Below are 13,146 nucleotides of genomic sequence, written 5' to 3'. Positions count from 1 at the left end.
GCATTGCCTTCAAAGATCATGGTTTTTATATAAGTGATTTTTTTCCACTTGTGTCCTTATTGTATTCATTCCAAAAGTTTCCAGACTTTTTAAAGTGTATTTTATCGCCACCTGACTATCATCTCTCGACCAATCCACGAGAAATTGATGGCAGCTGGCTGGCTCGCGATTTGACTGAAACATTCACATGCTAGAAAGTAATCATGAGAAAAAAACGATCTTTTTTTATTTTATGGTGGGTACATGAAATATACAAATTACGGCAACAGACCCCCAAAATCTCACGCGCATCTTTGGCGCATAGCTCACGTGGCTGCGTAAAAACAAGTTACAGGTGACTTCTCTCTTTCACTTTGGTTGCCCTGCATGCGTGAAATAGCGACCTTGATGAGGCTATAAAATGTCGTGGTTGGGCGACTTTCCTCACCGTGAATTGCCCCACACATCCTTTGGTTGGGGAGGGGGGGACTGTTGGGTCTAAGATGAGGCCAGCAGTGTAAAGGAAATGAAGTTAGTGAACTGAGTGGGGTCAACTGGGCAGGAAAAAGACAACAAAAAAATCCGCAGCAAAGGAACTCGTGCTCCTGGTAGTAGCCTATTCCTAAGGGAACTATCACCACCAGGACAGACTGGAACATGAATGAAGATCTGCTGTAGACAGTCTCCTCTAGATCCTGCTGATGACTGATTATTAAACTATATTGAACTCATTTGAAGTCAGTATGAATGTGTAGTAGCCTAATGTTTTCATTGTTGACTAACTGAAGGGAGGGATGTTGAAGAGTAAAGGTGAGCAAACCGAGAAGAGTACCTTTCCAGGCTTGATCATGGTGGATGATTATTTTCCCAGTGTATTTAAATATATCAAATAATGTGCTTTCTGTGCGTACGTAGCAAAACAATACACCTGTGAACACACAATGCCACTTTCTTGGAAGACATATTGTGTTGTTTTGTAATGTTTGTGGTGCTTCTGTAGTTGCATCAACTGTTCACATAGCGGTTTACCCCAAATGCACATGTGCAGTCAGTGCTGCGAGTGTAATAGCAAATAGGAGATACAGATCAATATGGCAACATTCTAAAAAAAAACTAAAGAAAATAAGCATTTTACATTTTTGTCAACACTTTCCTCCACCAAAAGTCTCTAAACAGGCGATTTATGACGCTCTTTCTCTCTCTGCTTTTCCCCTTATTTCATGGTTCAGTGGCCTCACACGGCAGGCAAGGGGTTGGTTTTCTCTCGCTGCTCATTGGTCGCGGCTGCTTCCCCGTCTCAGCAGCAACATTTCCATTCATACACCCTGCGCTCCTTTTCAGCCCCTTTCAAAATAACTCACTGTCATCCTCCACATTTGGGGGGAAACGGCTTTGCCTGGACGGGACTAATTGTTTAAAATTGTTGGAAGGAGTGATTTGAACGAAGGAGAGAGAGAAGGAGAAAAAAAATATCAAACGACCGACATAAAAGAGACAGGTGAGTGAGAAACTAACACACATAATGGATTGTCGTTTGCTAAAAGACCTGCTCGACCTTTTCTGCAGCATAGGTGTGCATGCAGGAGGAAGACATATTATTTTGCTGTTGTTTTATTGCTTATATTGATGCTTAATCTCATTGTAAAAAAGAGGGAACGTAAAGCGATAACAAAATAAAGACTCCGACTGTGAACTATAAGTCTGAATTATCTTTATCGTTGCGCTGATGTTTGTGTTTTATTGCATTTTTATTCACAGTGTTACTTTATTCTGATTTCTGAGTGACATCTTGAAATCGAAATAAAAAATACACTGAGCTTTTTGTCGGCGCACTTCCTCGCAGTCTCACTACATAGAAGTCCGTTTAGGCTGTGGAGAAAGGGAGAAAAAAAATGGTCTGCGTATTAGCTGAAAAACAGTTGGCTCTCGTTTATGATGGATAACAGCAAGGTAAGATGCTTAAAATGTAACACTAGAGGGGTCCCGGCCCACGGGGCTGTCTCGGAGGGAGGTTCACGCCGTTACTCACCAGTCCTCCTCCGCCTAATTGGCTGCAGATGCGGTGTCCTATGCTCTTTTTACCGCGTAGAAATTGGATGCATTTGGGGAACTTTATGAGGCGAGCACTAGTGCGTTCGCCTGCAGGAGCCGAGAATACCTCCTTCCGTGGCTTATTTATCATGTTAAAAAAATGAAAATTCTGCTGTAAAAATGAGTCATTTTAGTGCTATTAAAATCCTGAAGGTATAGCCTCTTCCTGTGTGATTTTTTTGTATTGTTTCATTGTTTTTTTTGCTGAATTCCAGTCAGGTATTGGCTTGAGATCACAAGGGCCCTTGATCTGCATCCACCACTAATTTCGCTTAATTAAATGCACAGTCGGTATAAAAGGCCCTTGATTGTATATGTATAATCCTGACAGGCCCGTGGCGCGCATATAACAGGAGAATGATGCCCCCATGGCCTTGTTAAGACATGTGTTGAACTTTAACGGTGCGTCCTGGATGCCAATGTAGTGGTCCATATACCATTTCATTTGCTTTCACCACACAGTCCATTGCCTGTAAGAGCCATTTTGGGATAGGTATGTGCCACCGCCTTCCTAATAATTGCACGGGGAGGGAAGGGCTAAAGACACCGTCCTCTAAGTGCCCTTTCACCCCAGACTTTGTAAGCTGCACTTATTAAAGCGAAAAGTGTTTCAATATGTGGTAAGCTTTAGGGGGAACACGTGATGGGGGTTGGGATGTGGGGCCTCCTCTCCTTTCTTGGCTGCCCAACTCCTATTGGGGAGACTTTAAGGAGTTATTCATCCATGTTACCAGTAGGTTAGCGGCGTAATTTCCATCTGTTGATGTTGTTAATGTAGGCCTAGGCTATACGGACGGCAGTAATTAAAACCTAGCCGTATCTAATACATCTAAAAGGGAAAAAAAACAGGTCTCTGTGAATGAATCAGGGGATTGTGTGTGCAGTCAGTGAGACACACGGGGGGCCATTAAGCAACACTGACTTGCCCTGACTTTATTTTGGTGGAAGTGGTGAGCCCTCTATGTGGAAGTTCACAGAACCCGCAGTGCTTTGTGAATGCAGAACGAAGCTGTCATGTCAAGTGCAATGACATCAAGACAATCCACACCTGAGTTTGTTCTTGTTTTTTTAATCCGTGACAAGGGAAATATTGGCAAACATTGCAAATATGCATGAAAATAATACACAAAGCATCAAGTTAAAATCGAAATAATCAAATTATAATACTTTTCTTGAGCTATAATTAGTTATATTTTCTTTCTTCTCAGGGCCCATTGGACACTGAACACCCTTGGGCCTGTCTGTCAAGTAGACATGTTTCAAACTGTCCCTGACACGTCGTCTTACGTCAAGGTAAGACACCACCGTCTCTTCGATGCATGTTGGAGGGACACACATGGGGTCCTTTCATTTACTACTTGAGCTGCGATGTTCAAAACAAATCTCTCCATATTATTATCCATAGTTGCAAAAGACTGGCCTGACTTTGAGTTGAAACAATATATTTACATACTTCAGAATGTGTGTTGGTATAATTCAAAATAATAATAATAATAATAATAATAATAATAATAATAATAATAATAATAATAATAATAATAATAATAATAATAATAATAATAATAATAATAATAATAATAATAATAATAATAATAATACATAACACTTGTTAAAAATATAGTCTCGTAACATTACAATTTAAATGCAACACCTGCAGCTTTACAATTCAATCCAACATTCTGCTGTTATGGCGAATTATCATATTTGACGTCATGAATCTCTCTCTCTCTCTCTCTCTCTCTCTCTCTCTCTCTCTCTCTCTCTCTCTCTCTCTCTCTCTCTCTCTCTCTCTCTCTGTCAGAGTCCAGAGAATGTAAATAAAGCAAACAGCGCACATCTGGTTTTCACATAAAATCTGCATCGTGTCTCACATGGCGCAGCGTGAATACCTGCAACTGCCACATAACCGAGGCACTTAAAACTTAAATATGTCTTACTTTTTTTCTTCTTTCCTTTATATAAAACCATATATGACTGTACAATGTAGCATACACACAATGTCAAGTTCAACGTACACTTGCATTTAGTGCAGTTAGGGTCAGTTAATTTGGCTGTCTGCGTTCAGTTTGCTCACATCCATCATAATAATCTGCCGCGGGTGAGTGCTCGGATTGTCCCTCATTAAAATGGGCCATTGTGCGGAGGTTGAGCTATGGTAATGTCTTCATAATCAAGGTATTTTTCCAAGGGCGACTTGTTAATGTTTTGAAGACTTATTTCCCCCATTGAATAAAGGCTCTTTTCATCCAGCCACAGCGTTTGTGCCACTGCAGAGAGAGAAGGAATCGACGTTTCAGGGCTCAGAACAATTACCGATGTGTTGTAAGGGAGTTGAATAGCGCCGAATGTTTAAGGGGTAAAATATGCTTTTAAATGAAGCTTTCTGCTCCCTTAAAAACACAGGATGAAGGACAGACCTGGGTTTGTGGGACTATGGATTTTTTGGGAGATAACTTTCAATTTTACAGTGACTGCATCTCACAGCTTCTTTGATTTACTGAGGAAATGCAGCCTGGATTATTTCTGTTTGTTCTGATTCCAATAATGTGATATATTTTTGATCCTACTACCGGGATCCAGGGTTAGCGTGTAGGCCTATTGTTTGCGTGCAAGTGCCATGCTCGCTGGCTTACTCACATTCAGCGAGATATCGGTCAGAATGTGGCACGCCTCAACAGAAAATTTAAAGAAATATTCCTCATTCATGCGAATCCACGGCCCAGCATTTGGTTTTGTTTGGGTAAGGCCAGGCGAGACTGGAACTCTCCAATAAAAATAAATCTCAAATTAATTATGGCCTAGAGCGAGGGGCCAGACAGTTCGTGCTTATATGCTGCTGCAGTCTCCACTTTTTGCCCTCACTATTTTGACTCGTGCTGTCTTCTAGCCCGAGAGGAGGAATGAACTGAATACAAGTCTGCATGTCTAATAAACAGCAAACGTCGCAGACTTATATTGACCGGGACTATTTTCGTTGCATAACATTGTGCTGCATATGTAATTTCCCACATCAACACTGATCAAATGAGGTACCCATCTGCAACTTTAGATTTATGGACTACATTATAATTTTAAATAATTAACATAATTTAGTGGGGACAATTCCACGTGCATCTCGACTTTGATACAGTTGTTTCCCCCTTTTGATTTTAGAAGTGACATTGGCATTGATCCACTCGACAAAAATATCCCTTGATTAAAGAAACTCTCTTTTTAAGCTGATGTCCCTTTTTTTCCATTTCCCTTCTGACATATTCTTTCACCTGTTAGGCCTTTGTAACAAATCAAAATCTGAATGCTGCACTTCCTCCCAAGAAAGACTGTAACAGGATTCTCCATACACTAAATCTTCATATAGGCAAAAAAAAGAGAAAACAAATAAAAAAGAAAGGATGGGCCTTAACAATTGAAAGACTGCTGAACATAAACCCTGCTTATATAGTGTCCGCCCACCTCTGGCTGGTTGCCCCATGCAGTGGAGAGACAGAGGAGCTACTGGCTCGTGGTGTAGGCTAAGGAAGAAATGTCTGGCTGTCTAGTTCCAGCGTCAAGCCAGATGTTCTGTGGTTCACTGTGTAAACCAACTTGCATCTGTTTATTGGCCTTCCAAAATGTTTGTTACCACTGTATTCATTATGGTCTTGGTAGGTCTTGGACCCCCAGCTGCTAATAAAACCTATGACTGAGATGGCAGGTATTTTATCACACAGAGGGAGTGATGTTGTTTGAGGCAGGCACATAACGTTTGATTAGAAATTCAGATGTTGTGAAGACAACGTGAGGGTTTGTATTTTTAGTTTGAAAAGCAACCTGTACATTTGCAGGCATATTTCATGACACTGTTTATCTCAATTATTTACACAACCTCAACTCATTTGGGGCTCTACAACGCAGTGAAAGGATAGCTTGCTTTTTTTCTATGAATGTAAACTAGTGACGTAAATCCAAAGAGGATCACAGCATAACATGTATAGAAGGTCACATCTTAAGCACCTCTTTAATTTGCCACTTCATCACTAGTCTCCCTACAATAAAATGAACTATATGAAAACCTTTGACACTGGAATGTATGGGGGGAAATAGAAGCAAAACCAGTCACTGAAGAGTTAAACAAGGTGTCTCCCTTAATTACGCGAGTCTGAACTGGCCTCAGGCAGGAGAAGCCTTGACCCTTAGCAGGATCCAGATGTGGTGGTCCCAAGGGTGGGGGCCCTCAGCCCCGCCAGACCCCCAAGTCGAGAGCAGACAGGCCGGCCCTGCTGTCAGTCGTTGCGGCGGCGCAGTCTCTCTCTGTTTGGCCACTTTCTGAGGCCGCTCCCCAAGGCAAAAAACCCCAACACTGCAAGAAATGTTCCCTCCTCATCATTTTGAGCAAAATTGCATTATATAGTCTAACATTATACAAACTGGCAGTCTAATGAGTTACATTCACTTTTGTCCAAAGTAAAGCTATTTTTCTATCAAGTGGAATTTTCTTGATGGTGGATTGATGGGAAGCCTCAAGGTTGAAACAATGAAATAGTTCATCTGGGTTAAAGTGAATTTCCTTCAAGTCTCTTACTTTTGTCTTCAAACACTAACAAAGAAAAGACTGAAATGTTGCATATGGCAATACATATGTTTCATAAAAGACGTTTCTTGCAGTGTTACTGGTCTGGTCACGTTCAGAGCTGGCTCCATATAGCATCTGCACTAAAATGATGCTTGAATTGATAAGAGCAATTTCATACGGTAGACAAGAAAAATCTGTGTGGGGGTGAGGATAAGGGGATTCCTAATTATTCACATTAAAGTAGGGTAGAATTCACTACAACACTTCAATTATGTTTTTAATCGCAATAAACCCTTGCAGTTGTGTCTGCTTTTCAAGTGCGCTTGTGTTGATTCAGACTGTGTTTCCCCCCATTCAGTCCTGTACTGAACAGCAGACGCACACGTGTAGAGCAGACCGTCATAGAACATAGTGCGGTTAGGAGCTGAGCGCTTGAATTTTTATTAATGGTGTCTCAGGAAAACTTCACAGAAGCTTCTCAGAGGGCTGTAACACAACTGGCAAATACTCATGTGTTCAGGTATCTTCCGTGCTTTGATTTAGAGCTCCATCAGCAGTGAGTCTTGAGAAAAACAGCTGTCCAAATTCAAAGATAAACTTCATTTAATGTATCCCTTTCACTATACAATATGGGATATAATAAATCGGAGAACAGGCTGATTTACAGAGGGATGGAGGCATGGCCAGATGCGAGTCTAAAGTGTAGGCGTGAACCATAAAGCGCTCTAAAACATGAGATCACATAACTTTTAGAGTGCCCACAGTGCGACTGTCAACCGCATTCCCGAAAACCTCAGTTAAATGTGTACAGAGAGAGATAATTCATAAGTCGGACAAATAGTAAACCCCGCCACACCATCTGTGACATTACTGGGAAAGCAAAACACACAGCCCTAATTCTCAACGGCAGCAGGCTTTACACAGCAATGGCCGTGCACAACGCAGGCAGTCATCCTGTAAATATTTCCGAGCAGAAAAACATAACAGCGGAGCGAACACTCAATTGTTTTCCCTGCTTATCTCTCTGGGACAGTATCCTGCTTTTTTGAAGGCAGGGCTTTCGGTGACACACAGCTTCCTTCTCAACCTTCTCAACAGTGGTGACTTCACTTCCCAAATTTAGAGGAAAGAAAAAACTCAATCCGGTAAAAGTGTCTCTTTCTCTCCGCCACATACCGGGGGCTGGAATTAATTCAGGAGCGTGTCATGTTTGGGATATTGTCGGGGTCCGCTGAAACTGCCGCAAAATGGACGGAACTATTAAGGTAAGGGTGGAGAACGGGGTGTATGAGTTTTGTGGGAGACTGCTTTTTCGGAGTTGCGCCTCCTTTTTTTAAGCAATGGGTTGAAATGCCCCTGTGTGTGTCGGTCTGTGAGCTGGGACCTCCGATCCGACGACGATGAGCGGCTTTTCTCTCTCGGTCTGAAAGCGGTAACCAGATTTTCTTTCGTTTTCATCTTTCTTTGAAAGTATCCGCTTTTCCCTTTTTTGAACCCAATACGCTGTCTGGTTGTGAGGATACGCTACGGTGTGGATACAAGGCTTAATCAGAATCACGCTTTGGATTTTCTGGGCACACAAGCGCACAATTACGCACGTCTGGGAAGACATAAAGGAGTGGCTATTTGTTTCAGACATCACCTTGTTGACTGTATACTTTCAAAAAAGTTATCCTTCGAGTTCAACGATTGGGTTTAGTCTGGGCAGCGGGGGATTGAGCAATAGCCATGACTGGATGTACTGCTGGATACGATGTGTCGAGCTGCGCAACAGCGGTGTGGCACATCGCCCGGCTCGGTCCGAGGATCTTGTCGTGGGTCAGAATCAGTGATGGTTTGGTATTTACAAAATACATATTCATAATATCTGTGTTGTTGTTGTTGTTGTTGTTGATTACTGTGGCGTCTCTTCCCCCGTCGCGTGGAGAGAGGTTTGTGAAAGGGAAAGGGCAAAGCTGTCATTTGGTAACTGCAGGCAGTAACTGCTCCGTTTGCAACACTTCAAACCGCAAAGCTTCACAATTATACCTTGGCCTGCTCCTCATATAGTTACACAACCTATTTTGAAACGGTATGTTGGTAGTCAAGAGCGCCGGTTGTACATTAACATTGGCTACTGCAACCCCGACAGTCAAATTCCAGATGCATTATGGCTGCAGCCGCCACCAGATGTTGAATGGCAAATCCAGATTAGTTCACCCCGCGGTGCGTTCAGTCTGTGTCCTCTGCATAGCAAGTGGAAGCACGGCAGAACGCAGCATCTGTGTTTGCTCTTATTGTTGCTGAAAAGTAATTCGACTTGTTTTCTTTAGGAAATGTAGAGCAGCGGGTTGTGCGGCGGCTGGGTGTGGTGTGGAAGTTTTGGGGAGAGTGTAAACGTTGGCCAGACAAAAATGTCAGGCCGCATATAGTCACTTAAATCCCGTCATTCACCGCTCACAGCGCTGCCTGGGATTGTTTTATTTTGTATCGGTGGGATGAGTGCCATGCTGCGGGAGGAGGACATGGACGCCTCAGACTGGATGTTTGTAACACGGCAAGACAAAGTTGTGAAATAATGTAATCATAATTGAATACTTGGGTATAAATGACTGGCCGCTAGATGCATTCATGCTCGCTAAAAGAGAGGAAGGGCTCTCTAGCCATGAGAGCTTCCTGTTCTACACAATCTTTTCCTGACAGGTTTCCTCTTCCTCCTTAAACAAAAGACAGGAATGCCCCCCTGGGTGGCTCCTGCTAGATGGCTGTGTGTGAACATACAACAATCACACGTGCAGTCTGGATGTGGAGCTGATGCCTCTATGCGCCAGACGCGTCGTGACGCATTTGGAGAGATATGGTTTGACTGATGTAAACAGTAACAGTGGTGGCTCCCAGCAGGTGTCACACTCACACAATGCTTACAAGGGTGCGTGCAGTCTCTTAGCTGAGCTGTGATTTATTTAATGTTTTCGCCCTTTGTCTATGGCACTTCAGATTGATGGGCTGTATTGGAGGAAAACAATAAACATAATTCTTATTTATGTTTTCAGAAAGCTGTTTCAAGGAATAGGTATACCCTTTTTGATTCTGGACCTGCATGGGGTTTTAAGTGAGGAGGTTCGGGAGACAGTGTTTAAGAGTGACACAAAAGCATTTGATAAGTATCTGTGGACTTTGTGACAACTGAGTGTAACCGCTGTAGCTCTCACTGGCAGCATGTGTGTGTGTGTTCCCCCCAGATACTGGATAGAAAACACAGGCATTGGTCTGTCATCCTTTCAGCTACTCTTCACGCGAGTGGTGTATTCCTATTTTTAAAAACCCCGCAATCTTGATAGGCGCACACCACTTGCCAATCATGGCTACAGTTGTGCAGACTGATATGTCGCCGTAAATATAATGTGCAACCGTCATAATAGCTGATTGGGCCCTTATCGGGCTGTAATGAGACATTCCCTCACTCTTCTACACTTTATCATCCACAGACTAGCTGGTGTGCTCTGCTCAGATAGTGGCTCCTGCTGCCAGGGTTCAGACTATGATGGATCCACTGATGAAATCACTGGAAAATCTAATTCTGGCAAGAGGGTTAAATGCTCTGGAGAGGTTCAGCTTTTTCTGATCCGCCCACTACTCCTGAAGAGTATTTTGTTTAAGTTTTAGTTTATAGAAAACTTTGTTTTTGTGCAAAATAGGACTATTGTTCTAACTGTTTGAGAAGAAAGATGTATAGCTGGAATGTATCTGTTATTTGACAAGCAGTTCGACTTTTCAAACTTTTATTCCACAGTGTTTACAAAAGGTGATTCAAATGCCTTATTTGTACTATGGCAAACACAGCAAGTAGTGGCTCTGTGGCATTACAACAGAGGGCACTGTAGTGCAATTACAAAATGAAATTTATTTTCCACTGCAAAGGCTTTTTAATGGAAAATAGTGTAGACTTCACCTTCAGCATTGTTTTTAGTAGATCAGTTGTCATGTAAAGTACCTGTAATCGTTTCATTAAAATGATTTAAATTTCAGTCATACGAAAACATAAATTCATTGTGAAATCCCTCAAATCATTTTCTGTTCATAATGGATAAAGCAGCTATAACAGCTATAAAAGACACCCAGCTTGTGGTTATTGTATGTTAAGAACGTTTTTTTGTCAACATTAAGTGAGAGAGCATATAGGGTTGTGTGTGTGCGTATGACGTATATTATAAGTGATGTGAGATTATGAGGATTTTTCTTTAATAAGAGTACACTTTTTGAAAATGCGAAAAAGGCCACCCTTTGGAAATATTGATAGATGAATATCAAGTAGTGTTTTTCCCCCTGCGGCAGATATGTGGCATTTTGGAATGAAATAATTCAGTCCTCAGGAATTAGACACGTCTCGGTCTTGAGCTGCGCCATCAGATCCTATCACATCCAGATGTGTGTCAGACTGGGGGCTTAATACTCAGCAGAAGCACAGGACTGTAATGATTTCACTGGATATTCTAGCTTATTGTTTTTTGTTTTTTTTGTGTGTATTTGTTCGCCTGATTATTTTTAACTATGATGGATGGAGCAGTTCTATCAAAGGCTGACTCATTGAATTATTCTTAAGGCAGTGTCCTCTTTCTTTGCCAGCTGAAAGCAACCTGGCACAGGGACTGAGATGGTGGCATTGCCCTATACTCTGTTCACTGTCAAACGCTAAGCAGTGGCATCTGTACATTTGAATGCAACCCATCAAGTACGTAATCCACGTGTTACTTCCAAGACATTACACAGGGAGCATGTTGGAGACCATAGATCTCGGCCAGCCCTTAGTTTCCACGTTTGTTTTCTTTAATAAACTTACATTGCTCCAGCTGAGGCCACAGCTGAGGGGTCAGTGTAGCAGTGACCCCCCCCCACCCCCCCACCCCTCATTGCTTCTGTTGAGTCTTCGGCGCTCAGACGAAACAGACACATTAGAAGATACTGACAATGGGAGAGAGACAATACTTGTATAATTAGGAATCTTGTAACATTTTGTTTGGAATATTTTGGAATTGTCAGCTCATGCAGTAAACATGACGATTTGGGAAGGGTTTTTGTTTTGTTTAATATGTGCACCAATGTGTTCATTACTGGTAGAACAGCTGTATGTGTTGACTAATAGTGTCAGTAAACCAGGAATATGGAATAGTAGCGCCCAAGCTTACAACCTTGTCTTACTCTACTGTGGGCATGATTGAAGTCCTCCTAACATCAACAGGAAGCCACAGTTGCTACGTGGGGTGTAAACACAATCTACTGAGGATGCCAGACTGCGATATGACCAATAACTGCACATAATTGCTGTAAACAAAAATACACAAGAGATTGAAAATGTTACATCAATTTAACATCACAAGTTTTCTGGTTCGTGTCAGACGAGAGACTCAGAGTTGTATCAGCTCATGTTTGTAGTGTTTTCTTATCAATCTTATTGCATGACTATCTATGCCTTACCTCTTGAAACAGTTTGACGTTTTGTGAAATACGCCTCTTTGCTTTCTTTCCTAAGAGTTAGATTAGACGATTGATACCACTTTCGAATCTGCCAGTTGCATACGAAAGTCTACCCAGAAGACAGTTAGCTTACATTTAGCATAAGGTAACACGGGGACACAGCTAGCGTAGCCCTGTCCAAAATGAAATAAACAGCCTGCTAGCCCTTCTAAAAAACTCTTAAATTAACACCTTTTGTAAGTTGTTTTGTAGCTATTTATCTAATTTATTTAATACATACAAATAAGTGTAAAGTTATGTGCCAGGAAACCAGCAGAGACTCCAGGAAATCATAGCCGTGGCCCCCACCAACACAATAGGACATAACTCCATGTAAATTCTTGTTTTTATGCTTTGGCATAAAAAATAACTTTAATACGTTAATTAGCTAGCTTTATAGCTGTCGTGGGTGTATTTTGTTACAGCTGGATGGAAAAAAGCTAGCCTCTCCAGGCTTCATGCTAAACTAAGCTAGCCACCTGCTGGCTGTCGCTTTATATTAAAGGAACAGACTGTCATATATGCAAAAAGGGTGAAGAGGCAGTTCCCAGAATATGAAGGTATTTATATGAAGGGCATAATGGTTAGAAGGGCTATGTTTGGGCTTTTTTGGAATTTGCTCTTGTAAAATGAATCGATGAAGACATACCAAGTATTTTTTCCTTTCCACCAATAGGAGGCGCTATCAGTGGTGAGTGAAGACCAGTCCTTATTCGAGCCTCCGTACGCTGCTGCTGCCCCTCTCCCCAAGACAGACATGACTGCATCTGGTGCACAGGACTATGGCCAGACCCACAAAATCAACCCCTTACCCCCACAGCAGGAGTGGATCAACCAGCCAGGGCGGGTCAACGTCAAGAGAGAATACGAGCACATGAATGGATCCAGGTATGACATGACAAACGCTTCCTGTGTCTTTAAAATGCTTCCGGTGTTGAATAAGATATGGGTTTTTCTTTGTTAGAATTATTTGAAATTCTGTGTTCTTCGCTACAGCTGCGGCTATAAATGTTGACATTCAACAGGCCGTT

At 42.0% G+C, this 13,146-nt stretch overlaps 1 protein-coding gene across 7 annotated transcripts in view; it reads left to right on the top strand.

Annotated features, from left to right (window-relative positions):
• Window positions 1-1,339: 1,339 nt before the first annotated feature.
• fli1 (Fli-1 proto-oncogene, ETS transcription factor) overlaps window positions 1,340-13,146 on the top strand; it is a 33,081-nt gene continuing 21,274 nt past the window's right edge. For 2 of the 7 annotated variants that reach the window (XM_080024931.1, XM_080024930.1), the window contains exons 1-3: window positions 1,340-1,477; window positions 3,279-3,363; window positions 12,792-13,003. In XM_080024931.1, the coding sequence (XP_079881057.1) occupies window positions 3,325-3,363; window positions 12,792-13,003 (251 nt within the window). In that variant the 5' untranslated portion in view covers window positions 1,340-1,477; window positions 3,279-3,324. Of the gene's footprint in view, window positions 1,478-3,278; window positions 3,364-7,751; window positions 7,888-7,977; window positions 8,055-8,332; window positions 8,462-12,791; window positions 13,004-13,146 lie in introns of those variants that run through there. The other 5 variants (XM_080024933.1, XM_080024932.1, XM_080024929.1 and 2 more) reach the window with 3 other exon arrangements.

Source organism: Ammodytes marinus, assembly GCF_949987685.1.
Source record: "Ammodytes marinus genome assembly, chromosome: 3".
NCBI lineage: Eukaryota > Metazoa > Chordata > Actinopteri > Uranoscopiformes > Ammodytidae > Ammodytes > Ammodytes marinus.
The sequence above is the reverse complement of the archived record's forward strand: the minus strand, read 5'-3'. Positions and strand labels throughout refer to the sequence as shown.